This window comes from Marmota marmota, unplaced genomic scaffold (assembly GCF_001458135.2).
Source record: "Marmota marmota marmota unplaced genomic scaffold, marMar, whole genome shotgun sequence".
Classification (NCBI taxonomy): Eukaryota; Metazoa; Chordata; class Mammalia; order Rodentia; family Sciuridae; genus Marmota; species Marmota marmota.
In genome coordinates this window covers 46,881,814-46,901,439 of record NW_025999842.1, presented here as the reverse complement: position 1 = coordinate 46,901,439, position 19,626 = coordinate 46,881,814, and the positions used below count along the sequence as shown (strand labels likewise).

At 38.3% G+C, this 19,626-nt stretch overlaps 1 protein-coding gene across 2 annotated transcripts in view; it reads left to right on the top strand.

Annotated features, from left to right (window-relative positions):
• The first annotated feature begins 10,128 nt into the window (after nucleotides 1-10,128).
• The window catches only part of Arhgap18 (Rho GTPase activating protein 18), a 176,045-nt gene continuing 166,547 nt past the window's right edge, over nucleotides 10,129-19,626 (top strand). For both annotated transcript variants that reach the window (XM_048798170.1, XM_048798172.1), the window contains exon 1: nucleotides 10,129-10,322. In XM_048798170.1, the coding sequence (XP_048654127.1) occupies nucleotides 10,144-10,322 (179 nt within the window). In that variant the 5' untranslated portion in view covers nucleotides 10,129-10,143. The remainder of the gene's footprint in view (nucleotides 10,323-19,626) is intronic.

The following is a 19,626-nucleotide window of genomic DNA, read 5'->3' as shown; positions in this document are numbered from 1 at the left end:
GGAATTGGGCTTACAGAAAGATAAAAAATCGAATTTTATATACATATGAAGAATGGTAGACTAAAATTACCTATTCCCAGCAGAGATAGGTAAGGTAACAAGGAAAACTTTTAGTTACAACCAGGACTCTAGTTGGGAAAAAACAAGACAAACAAAAATCTCTTATAAATTCATAATCATTAGCTTTATCATAAAAGTTTTGGAATTGAATTTCCATTATCTTCATAGTCTAGGATCTATATACCAACAAATTAACATCAATATTTGTAGTAGATTAGTTATAATCCTAGGTATTCCAAATAGTATCATATAAGATTACCTTCATAAAGTCCTGGGAAGATAAACTTGCAATCTAAAATTGTAAAATACAAAAGGAAAAAAATTCACCATCAAAAGTTTAGCAGGGAAAAAAAAGATATGATTAGACCCTATACCCCCAAATAGGATTATTAGGTACAGATTATAAAATAAGTATACTGAAATGGTTTAAATTGTAAAAACTAAACACAAAAGAATATGAGAAAGGTATAAGTTACTATGACAATTACCAGGCAAATTTTTAAAATGAATTTTTAGAAAATAAATATATGGTCATTACAAATTTATAATTTTATTTTATATTTTTCTTTCTTACTAGGGATTGAACCTATAGTCCAATGTCTGTTAAACATGTGATTCCCCCATTAAGCTATGCCCCCAGCGTTCTATAATTTTAAAATTATTAAATAGATTAAATATAAGATTATGTGAAGAATTAGTGAATTGGTAGATTGTTCTGAGGAATCTATCCTGAAACCAATGCAATAAAAAAAAAGTAAAAGAAAAATGAATAGGCACGGAAGATTGGATGAGAAAGTTCAACACGTGTGTAACTTATATTTCCTAAGAATCCGTTAGAATAGCATAGGAGCAAATTTTTTAAGTGATATAGTAGAGATATTTCTAGAATTTAATGAATTTAAGATTTATTAAGTCAAAACAAGTTATTATCAAGATAATAAAACTAACTATATATTTAGATAAACTAATATATATCAGAAACAAAGAGAAGATGTTAAGCAATGAAATACAACAGACAAAACAGCATCAATAGTTATGAGAACGTTCTAAGTGGAATAACATATCTAGAATATTTTAAAAAATAGCTTGAGAGCTAGGTTTTTATACCCAGATGGACCATCATTCAATTCTGAGATCAAAGTTAAGGGCTATTAAGAATAAAATTTGAGGGAATTGACAGGGTTGCTGAATGAATTTTTAAGGGAAGTACTTCATAGAGGATAACATTAATTTGAGAAGGGAATGAGATACAAAATAGAGAAAACTTTTTCTATATTGTTAAACCTTAAAAACAAGGGCTTAAATATATAAAATAATAACAATTATGACTAACTTGCAGCTACACAAAGAAGATAATATGAAAGTATAGGACAATATCATCATGTAAGGTAGGCAGTAGATCAACAGTTAAATCATTTGTAACTAAATAAACTTAAATTTGCTTAGGAGACAGAAAACCAATAATTTTTAAAAGTACTTATTTTTTTTTTCTTTTTGGTTTATCTGAACTAAATTCACTCTATTTGCTGTATAGTTCTGAGTTTTAACAAATGCATGTAATTGAATTACCATCAAGACACAGGGATTTCCATTACCCAAAATATCCCATAGCATCCTTTTGTGTTGTAGCCATCTCCCCACCCCCATTCTTAACACTGACAACCACTGATCTGTTCACTCTATTGCCTTTTCCAGACAAAATACAACCAAATAGTATGTACTCTTCTCAACCTAGCTTACTTTACTCAACAAGAGCAAATTAAGTCACATGTTGTATACATTAATATTTCAATATTTTTTTTATTCCTAATAGTCTTTATATGATTAGTTGAGCATCTAGTCATCTTAGAGTTGGCATCTGTAGATTATCTTTTCCTTTAAAAACTTGTCAGATTTTTCTGGCACTTTCTATACATTTGCATTTTCTTACAGGCATTTGGGATATTATGTCGAGAGATTTTGGATCCTGTTAAAAATCCTGTGGAGAATGCGACTGATGACATCTGTCAATCAACACACACACTGAAAATTCCATCAGGCTGTGATTGCATTCTTGCACTACTTTGTTGCACCAGTCTGGGAATATTTTCTTTATGAATTCTGCAGGAACACTGTCTCTCTTTTTCTTTCCCTTCCCCTCTATCTTATCCCCCACACCAGTTACATTTGTCAACTTTTAGTGTTATCATTGCTATACTGATTTCATAAATGAAGTTAGATATTGTAATGGTCAATTTTGTGTGTCAGCTTGGCTAGGATATGGTGCCCATGTATTGGGTCAAATACTAACCCAGATGGTACTTTTTAGATATGATTAATCTTTACATCAGTAGTAGAGACTTTGAGTAAATGAGATTATTTTCCATAGGTGGGATGGGCCTTATCCAATCAGTTGAAGGTCTTAAAAGAAAGACTGAATTCTCCAAAGAAGATTGAATTGTCTCCAGACTGAGATAACAACTCCAAGAATCGAGTCTTCTGTCCTTCCCTGCAAAGTTCAGGCTTGCCAGTCCCTCCTAGTTCCTACGCTGGTTCTTATTCTATATAAGGCATTTATTTAATACTTACTAATTTGATATTTACTAAATAAATTCCTCTCCCTATTCTTCAATTCCTAGACTCACTCACTACAGATACTTTCAACAAAAAATGAATTCAGCCGTAATGTCAAAGAAATAAAATCTCATTGATAGTTAAAAATAATTGGGCTGGGGATGTGGCTCAAGTGGTAGCGTGCTCGCCTGGCATGCGTGCGGCCCGGGTTCGATCCTCAGCACCACATACAAACAAAGATGTTGTGTCCACCGAAAACTAAAAAACAAATATTAAAAAAAATTCTCTCTCTCAAAAAATAAATAAATAAAAAATAAAAGAAAATAATGAGCATGTATTCTATAGTAGAGAAGTTATTTTATCCTGTTTTCCCATATTAATAAAGTCTATGTCAACTGGTTAAACGTCAGTTTACTAGTAGAGAAGTTATTTTATCCTGTTTTCCCATATTAATAAAGTCTATGTCAACTGGTTAAACGTCAGTTTACTAGTATACTGGCTTTTTTTTTTTCATTTTCTCAGTAAATTTCTGAATAAGATAATCTGCATCTCAAAAGGGAGGATTTGTTTCCTCTCTAGTAATGTTTTGGAGGATTTTCAGTCAATGGACACCAACTGAAATTTCAAAACGTTTATTTAGAGCCAGGTGTCGTAGCACTTGCCTGTAATCCCAACAACTCAGGAGGCTGAAGCAGGAAGATTGCAAGTTTGAGGCCAAACCTGGGCGACTTAGTAAAACCCGGTTTCAAAAATAAAAACAAAAAGGCTGAGGGGGTAGTTCAGTGGTAGAGCAGCCCTGTGTTCAATCCCTACTTCCACACACAGACCACACGAAGCCCATTTAGAAAACTGCCTCTACACATGTGCAATGTGTTAATCAACACCATTGCCATTTTCCTTTCATATACAAACAGTGAACATAATGGCCTCTCTTTATGCAAACTAAATTTGGGAATACCTAGTGCTTGTATGACCAAGAGAGTCCTTTAGCACAAGAGGCAATATATACATATTCAGTACAACATTTTGACAAATGTTTGGCAAATACATCATACATGCCAGGAACTATGCCACACACAAAATATAAAAATAATTCTACTTTTGAAACACATATCTCCTAGTGGAGAACATGAATGAGTGAAGAGAGAATTTCAATACAAGGTAGTGACTTTGACAGAAGCACAGTTAATTCATTGCCTCTCTGTTCCTTCACTGTCTGCTTGTGAAAATGAAACATTTGTCTCTTGCCAGCAGGCAGGATGTTAGGCACTGTCAGTAGAGGGTGCTGGAGGGACACTGCAGGGGGAAGGGATGTCTCTTCCTGGTTCTGGTGTACCTTCCAGCATTCTTGCTCCTGCAATACTGAGCTGGCCTGCAGGATAGCCAGGGGAGCTCACCTTAGGGAATTTCAGAAGCATTGCTCACCTTGAGGTGAGTTCCAGAAGTGCCCCAGGTGGCTTTCCAGGAGTGAGTGTAACAACACCTCTCAAGACCATTTCCTGTTGGGTTCTGCTGTCCTCTAACCTGGCTCTCCAAGGCAGAGTCCAGTGGTATTTCTTTCCCCCAGTAGCAGCTTTTGAAAGGACCTGAGAGTGATTACAGAGGTCATCTCATATCTTCACATTCAGTGGCACACCCTCACAGGCAGATTCTGGAGAGCTCTGTGTGTACCCAGAGAGTTAAATGAAACCTATTGCACAGGTGACTTCCTAGTGGTTTTCTGGTGAGTTCCGCCAGTATCCAGCCGGCTTCCCAGTGAGTTCAACAGCAGCAGCCCCTACAGGCGGCTTCCCAGAAGATCTCATCAGCACCCCACCTGGCAGTTTCCCCAGTTCCTGGCACCTCTGCAGGAGGCTTCCAGCTTGTCAGTCTCAACCCAGAATTCATGCTACAGTCTCCACAGACTGCTTGTAGGCAAGCTGTAGCCTATGCAACCCAGTGAGCTTTTCCACCAGCCAGTGGGCAGTTACCACTCCAAGAACTCTGAGTCCTAGTCACAGGGAGGGCCTCCTTCATTGAGTGCCATCCTTCAGCCTTCAGAAATTCTTCAGAGTTGTATTTTAGGCCGTTTGTTTTGCTATAAATAATTATTTACACTTAAGTCCTCTCTTTCCAAATTATTGTGGAGTTTCTGTCTCCTTATTGGACCCTGACTGATTATCATGATAGATATTGTTTTCTTTCTTTTTAGACCTTTCTTTTATGTATTCATTTATTTTTACATGGTGCTGATGATCAAACTCAGTGTCTCACATGTGCTAGGCAAGTGCTCTACCACTGAGCCACATTCCCAGCCCCCCGATATTATTTTATCTTAACCATAGATAGTGAAATTAGCAATACATAGAGCACTGTATGTAGTATGTCATGACAAAATGCCTATATTTACATGTTTTTCCTCCTTGCTTAATATTGCATATTAAATTTCAAATAATCACAGATTTTTCTAATCTTCCCCCCCATAAGAGCCACTAATAATCCTACTTTTATCTGAAAAATGTGCCTGAAAGATCCATTGCATATTACCTAAAAACGAATGTTGAGGAAATAGTAGAGCATATCATACTGGAATAAATTATTTCGCCAATTAATAACTGAAGTACATTATAACTATGATCCCAAAGTTCAATAACGAACTCGTCTTGGGGATCAAGTTTGTGAAAAATGAGGTTTCATTCAGCAGATGCTTCACTTTGCCATATCACTCACAGAGAAATGTCAAAACTGAATTTTAATATGGAGGCCCATTGGGTTACCAGGTGAATGTGACTAAATGTTCTTAAAAACAATATTAATCATGGAATAGTATCTTACAACTTCTGGGAGCAAGTACTTGGGGACTTGCTTTAAGGGGCTATTATCCCTATTCCTTACCTAAGGAATTGCAAACCTAGGCCTGAGCCAAAATATTCCAAAGTTCAGTTCAGTAACATGGCAATACTCTGCTGAGATCCTACTATGGGAAACATGTAAGTAGGACAGAAAGCGTCCTGCTCTTCAGTAGTTTATAATCCACAATGAAAGATTACATTTTTTATTTATTGATATAGATACACCAATCAAATAGAGTTTAGAGCAGAGTGAAGGAACGTTGGTGCAGCAGCCATGAGCAAGCATTGCCCAGCCCTCTGGCTGCAGAATATAAGTGACCAAGGCCCCCTGCTGTGTGGATAGCCAGGACAGCTTCTGTTCTGGGCCACACTTCCTACCTGCTGTTCCCCACCAAGAACAGAGAGTAGCAATGATACTAAGGTAGCCCATTTCTAGAAGGAGCCAGCCTCTTCTGAAAAGACTGTCTTGAGGATTTCCCACCAGACTTCCTGAACATTCTTGAGAACTGGACTGCACCCAGCTAAGTTCGTTCTTTCCTCCCTCCCTCTTTTCCTCCCTCCTTTGAGGTTATACTTGCATGGCCCGATGGCTCCTGCAGCCTGTTCCAACTCCCTCTCCATTTCCTCTTAGAGACATTTCCTCTAATAAAAAATTGTTGTAGTATAATTCTATCTTGGCTGCTCTGATTCTTGGAGGACTCAGACTTATAGAGGTACAAGCAACATGTATAAAGATAGAGAAAGAAGAAATATTGGGGCCGAGCATGTAGCTAAGTGGTAGAATGATTGCCTGACATATGTGAGACCCTGGATATGATTCTCAGCTCAACAAAGAAGAAGAAATACTAATTTTGAAAATCTATCTTCAAGGAAGTGTCTTTTGATCCAGATCTTGGAGGGAAAATTTGATTTCATGGAAAATTTGACTTGATAGAAAATACAAAATGACGTGGTGGAGCAAGATTACAAACACAGAAGGTGCAGAAAAGGTTCTAAAAGGCTTTGCTAAGAAATTTAGCTTATTCTTCATCATTTCAGTTTTTTTTTTTTCCAATGCTGGGGATTCAGCCTGAGGCCTTGCACATGCTAGGCAAGAGCTCTACCACTAAGCCACATCCCCAGCTCTTAATTTAGCATTTTGAAAGGAAAGGGAAAAAGAAAAAAATTCTTATTTCAGACAAGGAAGCTTTTTTCACTACAAGCAGAAAACCTAATTCTTACAGTTTAAACAGATTTTATTGGCTCATATTCTAAGAAACCAAGTGAAAAGGTAGGCATCTGGGTGGGCAGATCAATTCAGTGACACCACCAAACATCCATGCCTTTCATCTTTGTGCTTTACTTTGTACAGTGTTGGCGTAAGGTTGATGTTTTCAGGGTATTACCACGGTTCACTGTAGTTAGGGGTGATAACTTCCTGGTTTAAATGTGAGACATTTAGTGGATTTCTGTAATTCTCAAGAGAAAAGAAGAATGTTCCTGAAGCCTGTCACAAACTTGCATGGCCTCTTCATCAAAATTAAGTCACACGGCCATTTACTAACCAATGACTGACAAGAGCATGGTAGTGTTGCCCTGAGATGAATCAGGACCAGGCCATTTCTCCTTGAGCAAGTGGACTATTTGGGGGGCATGGATGATAAAGACTCATAACTAGGGATCTATAAAGGGCTCTGTAAAGGCAACCAAGAATGTTCACTATATTGGTAAAAGAATTTTTAGGAAGATACTTTTGGGGGTTGTAAGGAGAAACAGATTAGAGAGTAAGAGATTAAAATCACACATCAAAAACAAAACAAAAAAAAACAGCATGACAGTTGAGTAGCTAAGCAGTGGTCATAAGAAGTGACAGAGTAATGATAATGGCACAAATGACTAGAAAAGAAACTTCAATTATTAAAAAAAGTGAGGGGGGAGGGGATCAGAATCATAAAAATGATGTCAGAAAATTCAAAAGAAGAAAGAATTTTATAGAGGAGGCGAAGGAGTGCGTGGCGGAGAGTTTAAGTGTAGAGTTTGGCATCAAGTCAACTTGGAATTGGCCCTTACCCTCAATTTTAACTAGTGGAATGGCCTCAGGGAAGGCAAGCATGAGGACTGATGTGATAGACCAAGCACTGGTGAGCTCTGGCACCAAACAGCACAGAATTCACACCCTCCTCCTGTGCTTGTTAGCTGTATCACCTTGTGTTCTCCCAGCCTGGGCTGCAGCATCAGAGGATAATATTCTGTCCTTGTCTATCCATCACTAATTATTGTCTGTGTCCCTGTTTTGTTCTGACATTAGTAAACATTAAATACTGTAAATTAAACAAATTTAAAACTGTGATAAATAATATTACAAGATGCTTCTTGTGGTCATTAAATGTGATGTTCATAAAAAATTTAGCTGTGCCAGGCAGAAGAGAAGGTGCAAATGGAGTGATAGCTATGACTTTTGTCATCAAAACTGGAAAATTCCTGGTTTTGGTAATGAGGGCACCATGGGCAACCTTTGAAAACCAGAGTCCCAGGATAAAAAACAAACAAACAAACAACAACAAAAAAAAAAAAAAAAACAGGAAAAACAAAAAGAAATTCTGAGAGATGAAAGAGATGGAGTAAGAAATCTCTGCTATGAAACTGAATGAGCATCAAGGCAGGGGCAGTTGTGTCTCTACTTCTGCTTCTATTTTTGTTTGTGACTGAGAGGTAGGGATTAAAAACCATAAATATAGCTCCATCCTAGGTATCTGTGCTTACCAGATCTATACAAAAAGACCTACATTCTCTTTTCCATCTATTACATCTTTGATGTGGTGATAACTGAAAAGATTCTTTTTCCTGTGGAGTCACTTCCTCTAGGAAATGTCTCCAGATTAACTCCACCAATTTTCCAAGTGGTCACCACAATAGGCTTCCTTCCCATGCTGCCTTCAACTAATCTGAAAGCATATGAAAACCAGAAATTGGGCAGATGAATACATTTGTATAGATGCAAGCAGTCTGCATTGTCTCCACCATTAAGGAATTCACAGCCGCTGGTAGGTAGGGCATAATTCAGCTCAGGTCAATGCAGAAAGTGTAGAGATAAAAGCTGGCCCTGGAGAGCCCAGGGGCTGGAAGACCTCTGGAAACAGGAGGTACTCAGGTGACACCTAAATCTTAATGGGAGGGCAGAAGAATCCAGAAAAAGAGTGGGGGAATATTTACTGCCCTAGACTAAATCCAAGGGCCAGAGACACTTGGTAAGAAATCATGATATATCTGGCTCACTCACATTTTCCCGGTGAACTTGCACAGTCAGCTTTCAGGTTGTTTCAGGATCCCTTTCAGCTGTGAAAGCATCTTAGATTCACCATCCATAGTTTTGGCAGAGACGGTTGGCTAGAAGTTTTTAAAAATGAAATGCTATTTGCAAATCATGGAGAGTCAGTGTTGTTGGTTTTGAAAGTTGCTCTGAATTGGGCCCAACTTAGTGAGTATCAAGTTCGGGGGCTTGAAAAAGAGGAGATGAAGGGCCACAATAAAAACACTAAGCTGAAAATAGTATTGAAAAGCAAATTTGCTTATGTATTGTGTGTATGGCAAAAACAGTGTATTCCTATTTTTAAGCACTGGACCCGCCCAAAATAGAAAACCAAGAAGGTCAAGAGCTGAATATGGGTGCATATCAAATTCAAGAACCTCAGCTTTCCCGGTTAAGTGCCATTTACAGATTACCTAGCAAACCCACAATTCATTCTCAAACATTAATGGATTACTTACCATTTACTAAATCCAGAGAAAAGATTTAGAAATCATGAATTAGCCAAATATTCTCAGCTTCAATTGAGCTGCCATGTGGAAGATTTACGTTTCGAAATGTACGTATTATAATATAGACTAACATTAAAATTTCAAAAATTGCATTTTTATGAAATACTGTTTTAAGAAAGTTGTCTAGGTGTATATTACACTCGCATAGAGAATAATTCATCCGTGGCACATTGCCTAAACCTTCAAATTTCGGCAGTTCCATATCTAATCTTTGATTGACAGTGATTTGTTAGCATTAAATCCTTTCACTATATACAATGCATACATGACCCCTGAGGCAACTTAATTGTGCACCGAGAGAGTTCAAAAGCTATTGATAGCTTCCAAAACATCTTTGTCAACCTGTCAAAAAACAAAAACAAAAAACATTGCTTAGTGCAGAATGATAAATCCTTCCACTTGCACCCCCACCCTCATTTTCTAGGGGAGGGGAGGGGAGGAGAGGGGAGGAGGTCATCTTCCTGTTTAAAATTACCTACATTGATCTCACCTTCTGCCCACTTCTCCATTGTCCCTTTTTCGCATCTAGAGAAGTCAACAGTTGAAAGGCCTGGCGAGACAGCCGGGAAGCCGAGCATGCTCAGTCGTGGCAGGGGTCGCTCTCTGAGCACACAGCCAGTTTTGGTTCACACACATCTGCTAGAAGAGCCTCCAGGAAGCTGCGGGGCTTGTGCCGCAGTTCCAGCTCGTTCCTGGAAAGCTGATCTCCGCCCCGTAACGTGCGGCTTTCGGGTCTTCAGCTGCAGTTGCGAAGCAGCAGGGGGTCCCCGGGGTCCTCCAGCTGAAGTCAGTCTGCGAGCTCGGCGCTCGTGCCCGTCCTCCTCCTCCACCTACTCCTGCTTCTCGTGCCCATCATGCTTCACCCGGTCTTTATAAGCAGCTGCTGGATGATTGAGCAGAAATGACAGGATCAGAATCGTGGTTAACCGTGAAGGGCGCGGGAGAGCCCCCAGAGAGGCAGTGTGTCGCGACAGAGCTCCGATTACCTTTCCCCTACTTCTGGCGACTGGTGCCTGCCGCTCTTGCCCTGGGAAAGATGCTTATAGTAGTAACAAAGCTGGGACACTGCTTTCACCGGAGGTAAGAAGAGCATCTTTCCACGCTTTTCTATTGTCACCGCGTTAATTAGCTTTGAAACCTGCAGCTGGGAAAAGTCAACTGTGGCCTTTATTCTTACACGACTTGTTTGTTCTTATCGAAGACTGGGGAAAAGGACTTTTTATATGACTTTTAAAAAATCCTTCCTGGCGAACCGTAAAGACAAGCGTTAGTGTTCTTTTAAGCCACCGTCATTCTAGACTCTGAAATTTACTTGCTTCATAGAATTTGGCCATGAACCCACCATTTAAGTTTCTCATTTGCAAGATGAGGTTAAGGTAACTTAAAAAAAAAAAATTCCTGCTATATTTTAGGGAAAGGAACTTCATGCAATACAGGTGTACTGATACTATAGCCTTTTCCATATAATTACTATTTCAGTTGCAGCCAAAAGAGAGCAGTTAGTTCTAAGATTCAATGTTAACCTTGATCCACATTGAACTTAAGCAGATAACTAATATGAACATTTCCTCTAGTCAACTTATTTGTTAAACACAAGCAAAACAAAAAGTTTCAAGGTTTTCTTTTAATAGATAAACAGGAGCCCATAGATTTAAAACAAAATTAAAAAAAAAAAAAAACTCTCATTCTTTGAGTGTTGAGTAGGACAGCCTCTCCATAGAGGCATCTGTTCAAAAGAGACATTTTCAAAATACAGTTGTGTGAATTTTTGGTGGAAACTGTGGAATCAAATCTTTAGATGGCCCTTCATATAAAAGGGGGAAATCAGGGGAGACAGTTTAAAGAACTTAAATCAAGTACATTTGAGTGGACATATTTAATCATGGGCTACCAAAGAAAAACTATCCCAAATGTCCAATAATAACTACAGTTTCCATTGGTATCAATTTGGAGGCCTTAAAAGAAAGGGACTACCTTTTCAAAGAAACAAGATAGTCATAGGTTTATGAGTACTGCCTAACTTTTAACAATTCTGATCAATGGGACAGAAAAAATGTTTTCCATAGAGTTTCATATAGGCTTTTTAATTTCTTAAGCTTATTAATAACTTGTATAATATAGTAACTGTTATTTTTCTAATATAGTAAAGATTTTTTGTCATCAAAATTAAAAATCATGTAGTGATAAAGAAGAAGAAAAGACAAGAATATATTTGATTTTGAGTGGTAAATATTTGAGGAAAAAGTTGGAATTTCTGGACAAATAAGTACTTTTACAGCCTCTTAAAAAATCATTACTTGGCATTTATGACACTTTCTCTTGTGGGCCCATTTTATCATGAACAAGTGACACTATTGTTTTAGGCAAAATGTAATATAAGTTCAAAACCAATTATTGAATCCACTCACTGAAGCATCTGCTGTTTTCCGTGGCAGATCTATAATGTTAGGACTGTATGCCTGACACATGACATTAAGATAGGTGGGCAAAGCAAGGGGAGGTGTGTCCTCACTCTGAAAAGGATCACTTAAAGATAATGACTGTAACCAGTCAACAAAGTCTAGCAAAACTAGATAAAAAGGACAAAAGGTACAAATTTGAAGGCACTGCACTTTGAAAGAAAAAGTGAAGGATCAAATTAATACAGAACTAAAAATTCCTATTCCTAGTTTGTTTATAGGGACTGGGATCTACTCACATTCGGCCAACAAGTTTGGTTCTACGAAACGGATAAAGTTTGGTAATGTTTGACTTACCTGGAAGCTCAGAGAAATCTCTTCCTTCCTCCCCTTTTTGGTAGTAAATATCCAGACTCCATCAGCTCACTTAGGGCCAGACAAAAGCTGCCTGGGGACTCTGTTAATACATTAGCCTTTTATTCTTTACCTGTTCACACCTGTTAGGTCTAAACATTCTGGTGTCCCTCTGTGGAATTTACACAAAAAGCACCCCTTTCAGAAGCTCCCAAAGACCCAGGATTTTACTGAGGAAAATTTATCTCCCAGGCCCTTGCTTTAGCTGTTCTTGGTCTCTTTCTGTGAAATGAATGAGAAAGGAACTTCATGTGAAATAAGTAAAGGGGATAATTTATAGCCATTTCCAGATGATTTCTCTTACAGTTGGTAATAGCCAATGCCAACTTTTGAGAGTCTTTGTAAGTTTCTAATGATCAGTGAACATTTCTAGTCTTGTTAGATGTAACATGTGTTCAAATGTTAAGTACCACAATTGCCTAGAATATCTCCATCAGGTGGAAGAATAAAAAAAATTGGGAAAAACTTATTTCCATATCTGAGTATTGAGGAGGGGCAGACTGCTGTTCTTTCTCTCCTGCTCTTCCCCCTCAATTATGATACACAACAAGGAGTAAAACTATCCCAGTGGAAATCATTGTGCTTCCTGTTTTAAGGGTGAGAGTAGAGGACAGCTTTCTATCTGTCAATACTGTGTCCTAACCCTACTACCCACTTATAGTATCTTTTATACCACAGAAAATGAATGTATTCTTTTTCTTTTTTCAGTGTTTTTTTTTTAAAGAGAGAGAGAGAGAATTTTTAATATTTATTTTTTGGTCCTCGGCGGACACAACATCTTTGTTTGTACGTGGTGCTGAGGATCGAACCTGGGCCGCATGCATGCCAGGCGAGCGTGCTACCGCTTGAGCCACATCCCCAGCCCTGAATGTATTCTTAAGTTATTAATCTGTGAAAGAAATACAATGAATTTCACTTCTCAACATTCCAATCGGACCAGAACTTTAGTCCTCTATGTGTGCAGACATATTCCTTTTTCCTTAATAAATAAACTGCCTCTTTATTTCTGCCATTTTTGAGATGGGCTCAATTAGCCCTTGGGATTAGAGCAAGATTCAGCTGTACTTGGTTCATTCTCAGAACCTGGACCAGGATACATCACAAGTGCTGTCAATAAAAGACCACATGATCAAAAGTATGTTGATAATGAGCCAAGCATGGTGGTGCATGCCTATAATCCTAGAGGTTATGGAGGTTGAGGCAGGAGGATCACTAGTTCAAAGCCACCCTCAGCAAAAGCAAGGTACTAAGCGACTCAGTGAGATACTGTCCTTAGGTAAAATACAAAATAGGGCTGGGATGTGGCTCAGTGGTTGCGTGCCCCTGATTTCAATCTCTGGTATCCCTCCCCCCAGAAAGTATTTTAATAATGACTTATGCAACTTTCTCTGCTAGTTCCCATCAGTTTTTTCTTTAGTCTAAAAAGAGCTAACCATTTGTTTTTTATAGTGTGCAAAGTTTTTGTCCTAGTCACCACTTGATCTTGATTTGAGGAATGAATTTTTCCATTAGGTGGTTCCTAGCTTTGGTTTTAGCAATTTAATGAGAGTATAATTTTATTTGCATAAAACTAGAAATACTCAAATATTAACTGGAATCTGGACAAGAAGCCAGAAATACCAAATTAGTTCTAGGATTGGTATATTAATGCCTCAAATTGCTGAAGATTCTATTTCATCTTCAAGGGTATATCGTTAAGCTTCCAGCAAGTGACTTTCAGATTGTCACTGCTAGCAATACAGTTTGGGAACACAGACTGAGGTTTGAGAAAAGCCTGGTATTGTTTCTCTGTGATATTGTTTTGACCAAATGGTTTAGCAACAGAACATAAGTAGGCCATAGCTGGCATCTTTTCAAGTATTCGAGTCTAGCTGGAATCTGAATATTTGCGTTTCTTGATGCAATGAAGCTGACTGAGAGATGGCATAAAGTGTGACTTTAGGTAGGGCACTTGGGAAAGCCCTCTGAAGAAATATGTGACCTGAACTTGTTGATAATGAGCCAAGCATGGTGGCGCACACCTGTATTCCCAGATGTTGGGGAGGTTGAGGCAGGAGGATCACGAGTTCAAAGTCAGTTTAAGTCTGGAGACACATTCCTGGTTTCTTGGTTTATTCTCAAGATGAATATTAAAATGTGGCAAGAATGGAGTATGTGTTCTTGTGGAGCTGGATAGGTCATGCTGTGTGTATGTGGAGGGGAGGAGGAGGAGGCAGGAGGTGTGGACCACAGTATGGGGGAGGTGGGAGATGGGGGATAAGTTCAGAAAGATAGTCAAGGGCTGTAGAGATTTTTTTGGGGGGGGGGCGTGGAGGAGTGGGTGGGGTGTAACTGGATATTGAACCCAGGGTTGTTCTTCATCTGAACAACATCCCCAGCTTTTTTTTTTTTTTTTTTTTTGAGATAGGGTTTCACTAAGTTTTCCAGGCTGACCTCCAACTTGTGATCCTCCTACTTTAACCTCCAAAGTAACTGAAATTACAGTCAAGTGAGAATGAATTTTTAAATCACAGTGGAACTCCATTGGAGGATTTCATATTTGAAAGCATGGTGGCTTCTATATGGAGAATGCACTTAAGGGTCAAGGGAGAAAGTTGAGCATATGGTCCAGCAGTGCTGATCTCTTGGAATGTATTGATCTTAGGCTTTAAGCCTATGCACTTGCTGTGCTGCTCCCTTTACGTGGTATAATTTTCATCCTTTTCTGCAAGTAGTATAATCCTGTTGATTGCTGGATATTCAGGCCTAATGTCACTAGTTTTGTGCCTTCTTCAAAGCTTTGTGACACTCACCATTTCATACTCTCAGCAATGTCATCAAAACATTGAATTTTTTTTTTCTAATTATTTAAAATGTTTTTCTTTATAGACTTGGGTCTGTGCAAGTAGGGCTTTGATGTTTGGTTTCAGGCATGTGTATGCAACCGAATGTTTACTGTCTGATAAGTGAATAAGTAAAATACAATACTTTTTCTTTGTACAGTGTTTTTTTTTTTTTTTTTTTTTTTAACCCCTGAAGCAGGTTCTGGGTTGGATTGTGCTCATGATAGTATTCTCATTTCATGGGTGTGGGATGATGTGTTTTGTTCTGTTTTGGTTTTTCTTCCCCAACTGTTTTTGGCCATCATGTCTTAAACATGGGAGTTGGTGAGCTATAGCCCTAGGTTAAATCTGAATTGACACCTGTTTTTGTAAATAAAGCTTTATTGGAACACAGACACATTCACTCATGTACTGTATATGATGGAGTTGAATGTAGTGGAGACCATCTGGCCTGCAAGAAGTGAGAACATTGACTTTCTAGCCCTGTATAGCGGAAGTTTGAACTTTAGTGTCCCACTCCTTCCCCCAGTTAGAGTAAAGTCAAGGTGACAAAATTGATTACATGTGGGAACATTTTTAAAGTAGTGGTGGTTGGTTCTTATATGGAGCAATAAGTTTCTATTTTTTTCTTTTTTTTTTTTTGAGCATAAATATAAAAAAAGAATCTGGTGAAAGGTCTGGTAGCTTTAATAATTGTAAGGCATGATTTTTGAACTAACTCATGTCTGCATTAAACAGTGATTCTCTAACATGAACCAAATCACCTGGCGGGCTTGTGAGCCCTCCCTGCTCCTTCTGTTTCTAATTCACTAGGTCTAAGTGATCCCCAGAAGCTGTATTTGAAAGAAGTGAACCCCAGTAGCTGATGTTGCTGGTTTGGGGGCCATATCATGAGAACCATTAGTTTAGAACAGTGGTTCCGAATCCTAACCTGTGTCTTAGAACTACCTGGGAGTTTAAAATAATATTTAAAAAAAAAATGTGCTTGAACCCCAACCCAGACTTACCAACTCAGAATCCCCAGACTGTTCTGTTTTTAAAAAGAATAGTTCTAAAGTGTACTTATTTCTCAAGCTTTTAGAACTATTCTTATACGTTCTGCTGGTTAAGGTACATATGGAATGTTTTAACTGGGGTTTTGAAGCAAGAATTAGATATAGCTTTTGGTACATCCTCAGTTTTAAGAAAAATTAAACTGGAATTGTTTATGCACATTAAATTTGTCAGTGGACTGCAATAAAACTATAGTTTAAAAAGTATACTCTTCAATTCAGCCAAATTCTTTTCTGTTTTCTTAGTCGACTTGATAAACCATTGGTAAATTTGTTCTTTCACTATGTAATATAGATTGTGATTCTGTGGCTGAAACATTCCCTTTCTACTTTCTTGAAAGTGAGTGTGAGTTTATTTTGAAAGGGCGTGAGTGGCACACATTTTGCTACTCTTTCTTGGTGTCACAGTAACAAGTGCCTACTGGAAATGTAAGGCACTAGAGGGGGTCTTCCCTGGCTGTTTCTAGCCCAACTGTAGGGAGAAAATGTCCCTTAACCAGGTAAGGTGTTTTTAAGTAACATCAAACTCATGGAATTCCATATGTGTTTTGTTTAGAGAACTAGTTTTTCCTTTACCACAATTTCGGCATATTGCATGACTGATTATTCATTTTAATTTTTTATTGCTATATGGAACATTCTGAAGGTGAGTTATTACATGGGAATACAAAAAGAACTCTTGAGCACCCCGTTAATGAAGGGCAAGTATTTCTGCCATGCTTTTGGCCTTCATACTTCAATTTATTTTAAGAGGATAGGAATTACCAAGATTTGGGTTTATAGATCCCTAAATTCATATGGTAAAAAAACCATCAACTTCTTAAACTGCATAATTCTATATCATAAAAAAATCATGATTATTAATGTGAAATGTTGGAATGTGAGTTTGACAAATGGCTTAACAAGAATAATGTTCTGTAGTGTGGAAGAGCTCATTTATTAAGTGCATTTATCTTCATGCAGGTTTTGACCTGGATGGTTTCGCTTTTTTCCCCCACCACATTTTATTAAGAACAACGGATATTTAGATGTTATTGTAAATTAATTAGAAATGAAGGCCTGTTCTTTTCTTTTCCATGGATATCACTTGCATATACCTCTTTCAGCTTTACAAAGAGGGACTTTTATTCCATAGGGTCCCTGGGTCTTCCTGTGTTGTCCAGGTTGGTCCCAAACCTGAGCTCAAGGGATCTTCTGGCCTCGGCCTCCCAAGTAGCTGGGGCCATGTCTGCCTTAATCTTTTAGAAGGCCTCAGTACTGCACAAACATGCCAAAGTAATAGAGAATATTAATTCATTGTTTAATGTTAATGTTTCTGTCTTAAGCATACTTACATAGAAGTACAAAGTCTAGTCATTCAACTAGAAAAACTGAAATGTTTCTTAGTGATCAGAAATATATTTTTGATTAATTCCTCCCCTTTTGTCTGTCAAATTTCATTTCTCAGGAATGTTCTACAGTCCCTCCTCATTCATAGGCCAGGCATAGATCTGTGATCTGTCATGATTCTGAGAACAAAACGAAATGCCTTATTTATTTTTTACATTGTAGTTTAGGTCAGTGGATTCCCAAAATGAAATGCTCACATGAACCCAGGCTCACAGGAACCCATGATTGCTTTACTGCTCTGCTGTTGCTTTTTTGAGGTTCTTAATACTTCTGAACAAGTGGCACCACATTTTTATTTTGCAGTGGAACCCAAAATTTATGTAGTTGGTTCTGCCCACACAAAACGTATTTTATTTATTTTTATTTTTACCTATAGAGTTTTAGTATGATGTCTGATGCACAAATTAACAAATAAGTCCTTCCCTTAGGAGAGAGAAATGAAGCACTTTCTGCTGCTTTTTGAATTGCTCCTAGGTGTTGGTTTCACGAGGCACTGGATTCCTGGTACGAATATACTTCAGACATAATCTGGATGGTTGAGGGTGGTTGGGTAGTGGGGTAATAGCAAACAAACTTTTAACAAATATCCATTCCCTGGATCTCCTGTTGGGCAGGAATCTCTGCCTTTTGCCCCAGGGAGCTCTGCAGGTCTCTGTGCCCAGCTGTGGACACAGGCTTTGGATGGACGAGAAAAAATTTGTCAAAGTGCCCCCCACCAAAAAAAAAGTTATTGTAACACTCAGGTTAAATTTAGGATACAGTGTGGAGAATAATTAGGCTCAGAATAAGCACAGTACACCCAAGTCTAGGATGGTGCTATGTGATACCAACAGGACTACCGTTTGTCTAATTTTTCATGTTCCACTGGGAGAAAGTGGTACTCTGTGCATTTTCTGCTTACTGACTCCTAAAGCAGAAGGTGAAGATAAGCCTTACAAACCATTCTTCAGCCTGAAGAACTAGCCTACTGTTACCTACTGTCTTCTCCACAGGATTAGAGGTTTGTAGTAGGGAAGGGCCCCAAGGATCACCCTACTGCCTTCCTATGTACTTTGGGTGTGGGTCTTGCCTAGATCAGCTACAGACTGGGGGGGTGGTATCTGAAGCAAGTTGTAAATGTGGGCTTTTCTGTCTCTTAGTACTAAATGACATCCAGGTTTTAATTTAGAAAGCAAGGATTCAGGGCAGGGGATGTGCTTAGTGGTAAAGCATTGCCTAGCATGCATGAGACCTGGGTTCAATTCCTAGCATGGCAAACCAAATCAAGATTCAGAAATGCAGATTACATGCATCTGGAACCTGTAACTATAGATGTGATGGAGATGTGCAAAGGTCATGTTGCTGAATAAAAGCATCTAGTCTGCGAAGACACTTAAGAAAAGCTCTCAAAGAGAGGTACAATCAGCCTAAAGTGTCTCCTGAGCAGAGGGAAGGTTGTGTGCTTCCAGAGCAAATATCCTCAGTGCTCAGGGGCAGGTTGCCAAGAGCTCACTACCAAACTATCATTGTCTATGAAGTTTTCAGATCAAGACACTTTTTGTTGTTGTTGTTGTTAACTGAGGCACTAGAAGATTGGTCATAGTGGGTGGAGGGGTAGAAAGGAAAATAACTACTAGAAAAGGGTGAGGAATATAAACTATCCAGGAAGAGAAAATCATTTTTTTAGTCACTTGTGCCATCTCATTCACTGTTCAGTAAATATATTCTGAGCACCTATGTGTTGGCTCCTATTATTCTAAGCTCTAGGAATATAGAGATTAATATATAGAGAGATTAATTCCTGATTCCATGGAACCTGAATTTTGATGGGAGAAAGAGGATATTAATAAACAAACATCCTGGCAGGAGTATAAATTAGTAAAGCCATTATGGAAAAAAGTATGGAGGTTCCTGAAAATGTTAAAAATAGAGCTGCCATATGGTCCAGCAATTCCACCACCGGGAATACATCCAAAGAAAATGAAATTGGTATGTCAGAAAGATATCTATATTTCTATGTTCATTGTGGCATTCATGATAGCTAAGATATGGAAGAAACCCAAGTGTCCAACAATGGATGAATGGGTAAAGAAAATGTATAAGTACAATGTAACACTATTTTGGCCTTAATGATCCTGTTATTTGCAATGATATGGAGAAAAAACTAAAGGACGTTAGGTGAAATAAACAAGACACAGAAAAATATATGCCATGAGATTTCACTTACGTGCAATTTTAAAAAGTCAAAGTGGGAAGTGGAAAGTAGAATGTTGGTTACTAGAGATCTGAGGTTGGAAAGGAGGGTGGCTTGATGACATTGTCAAACAGA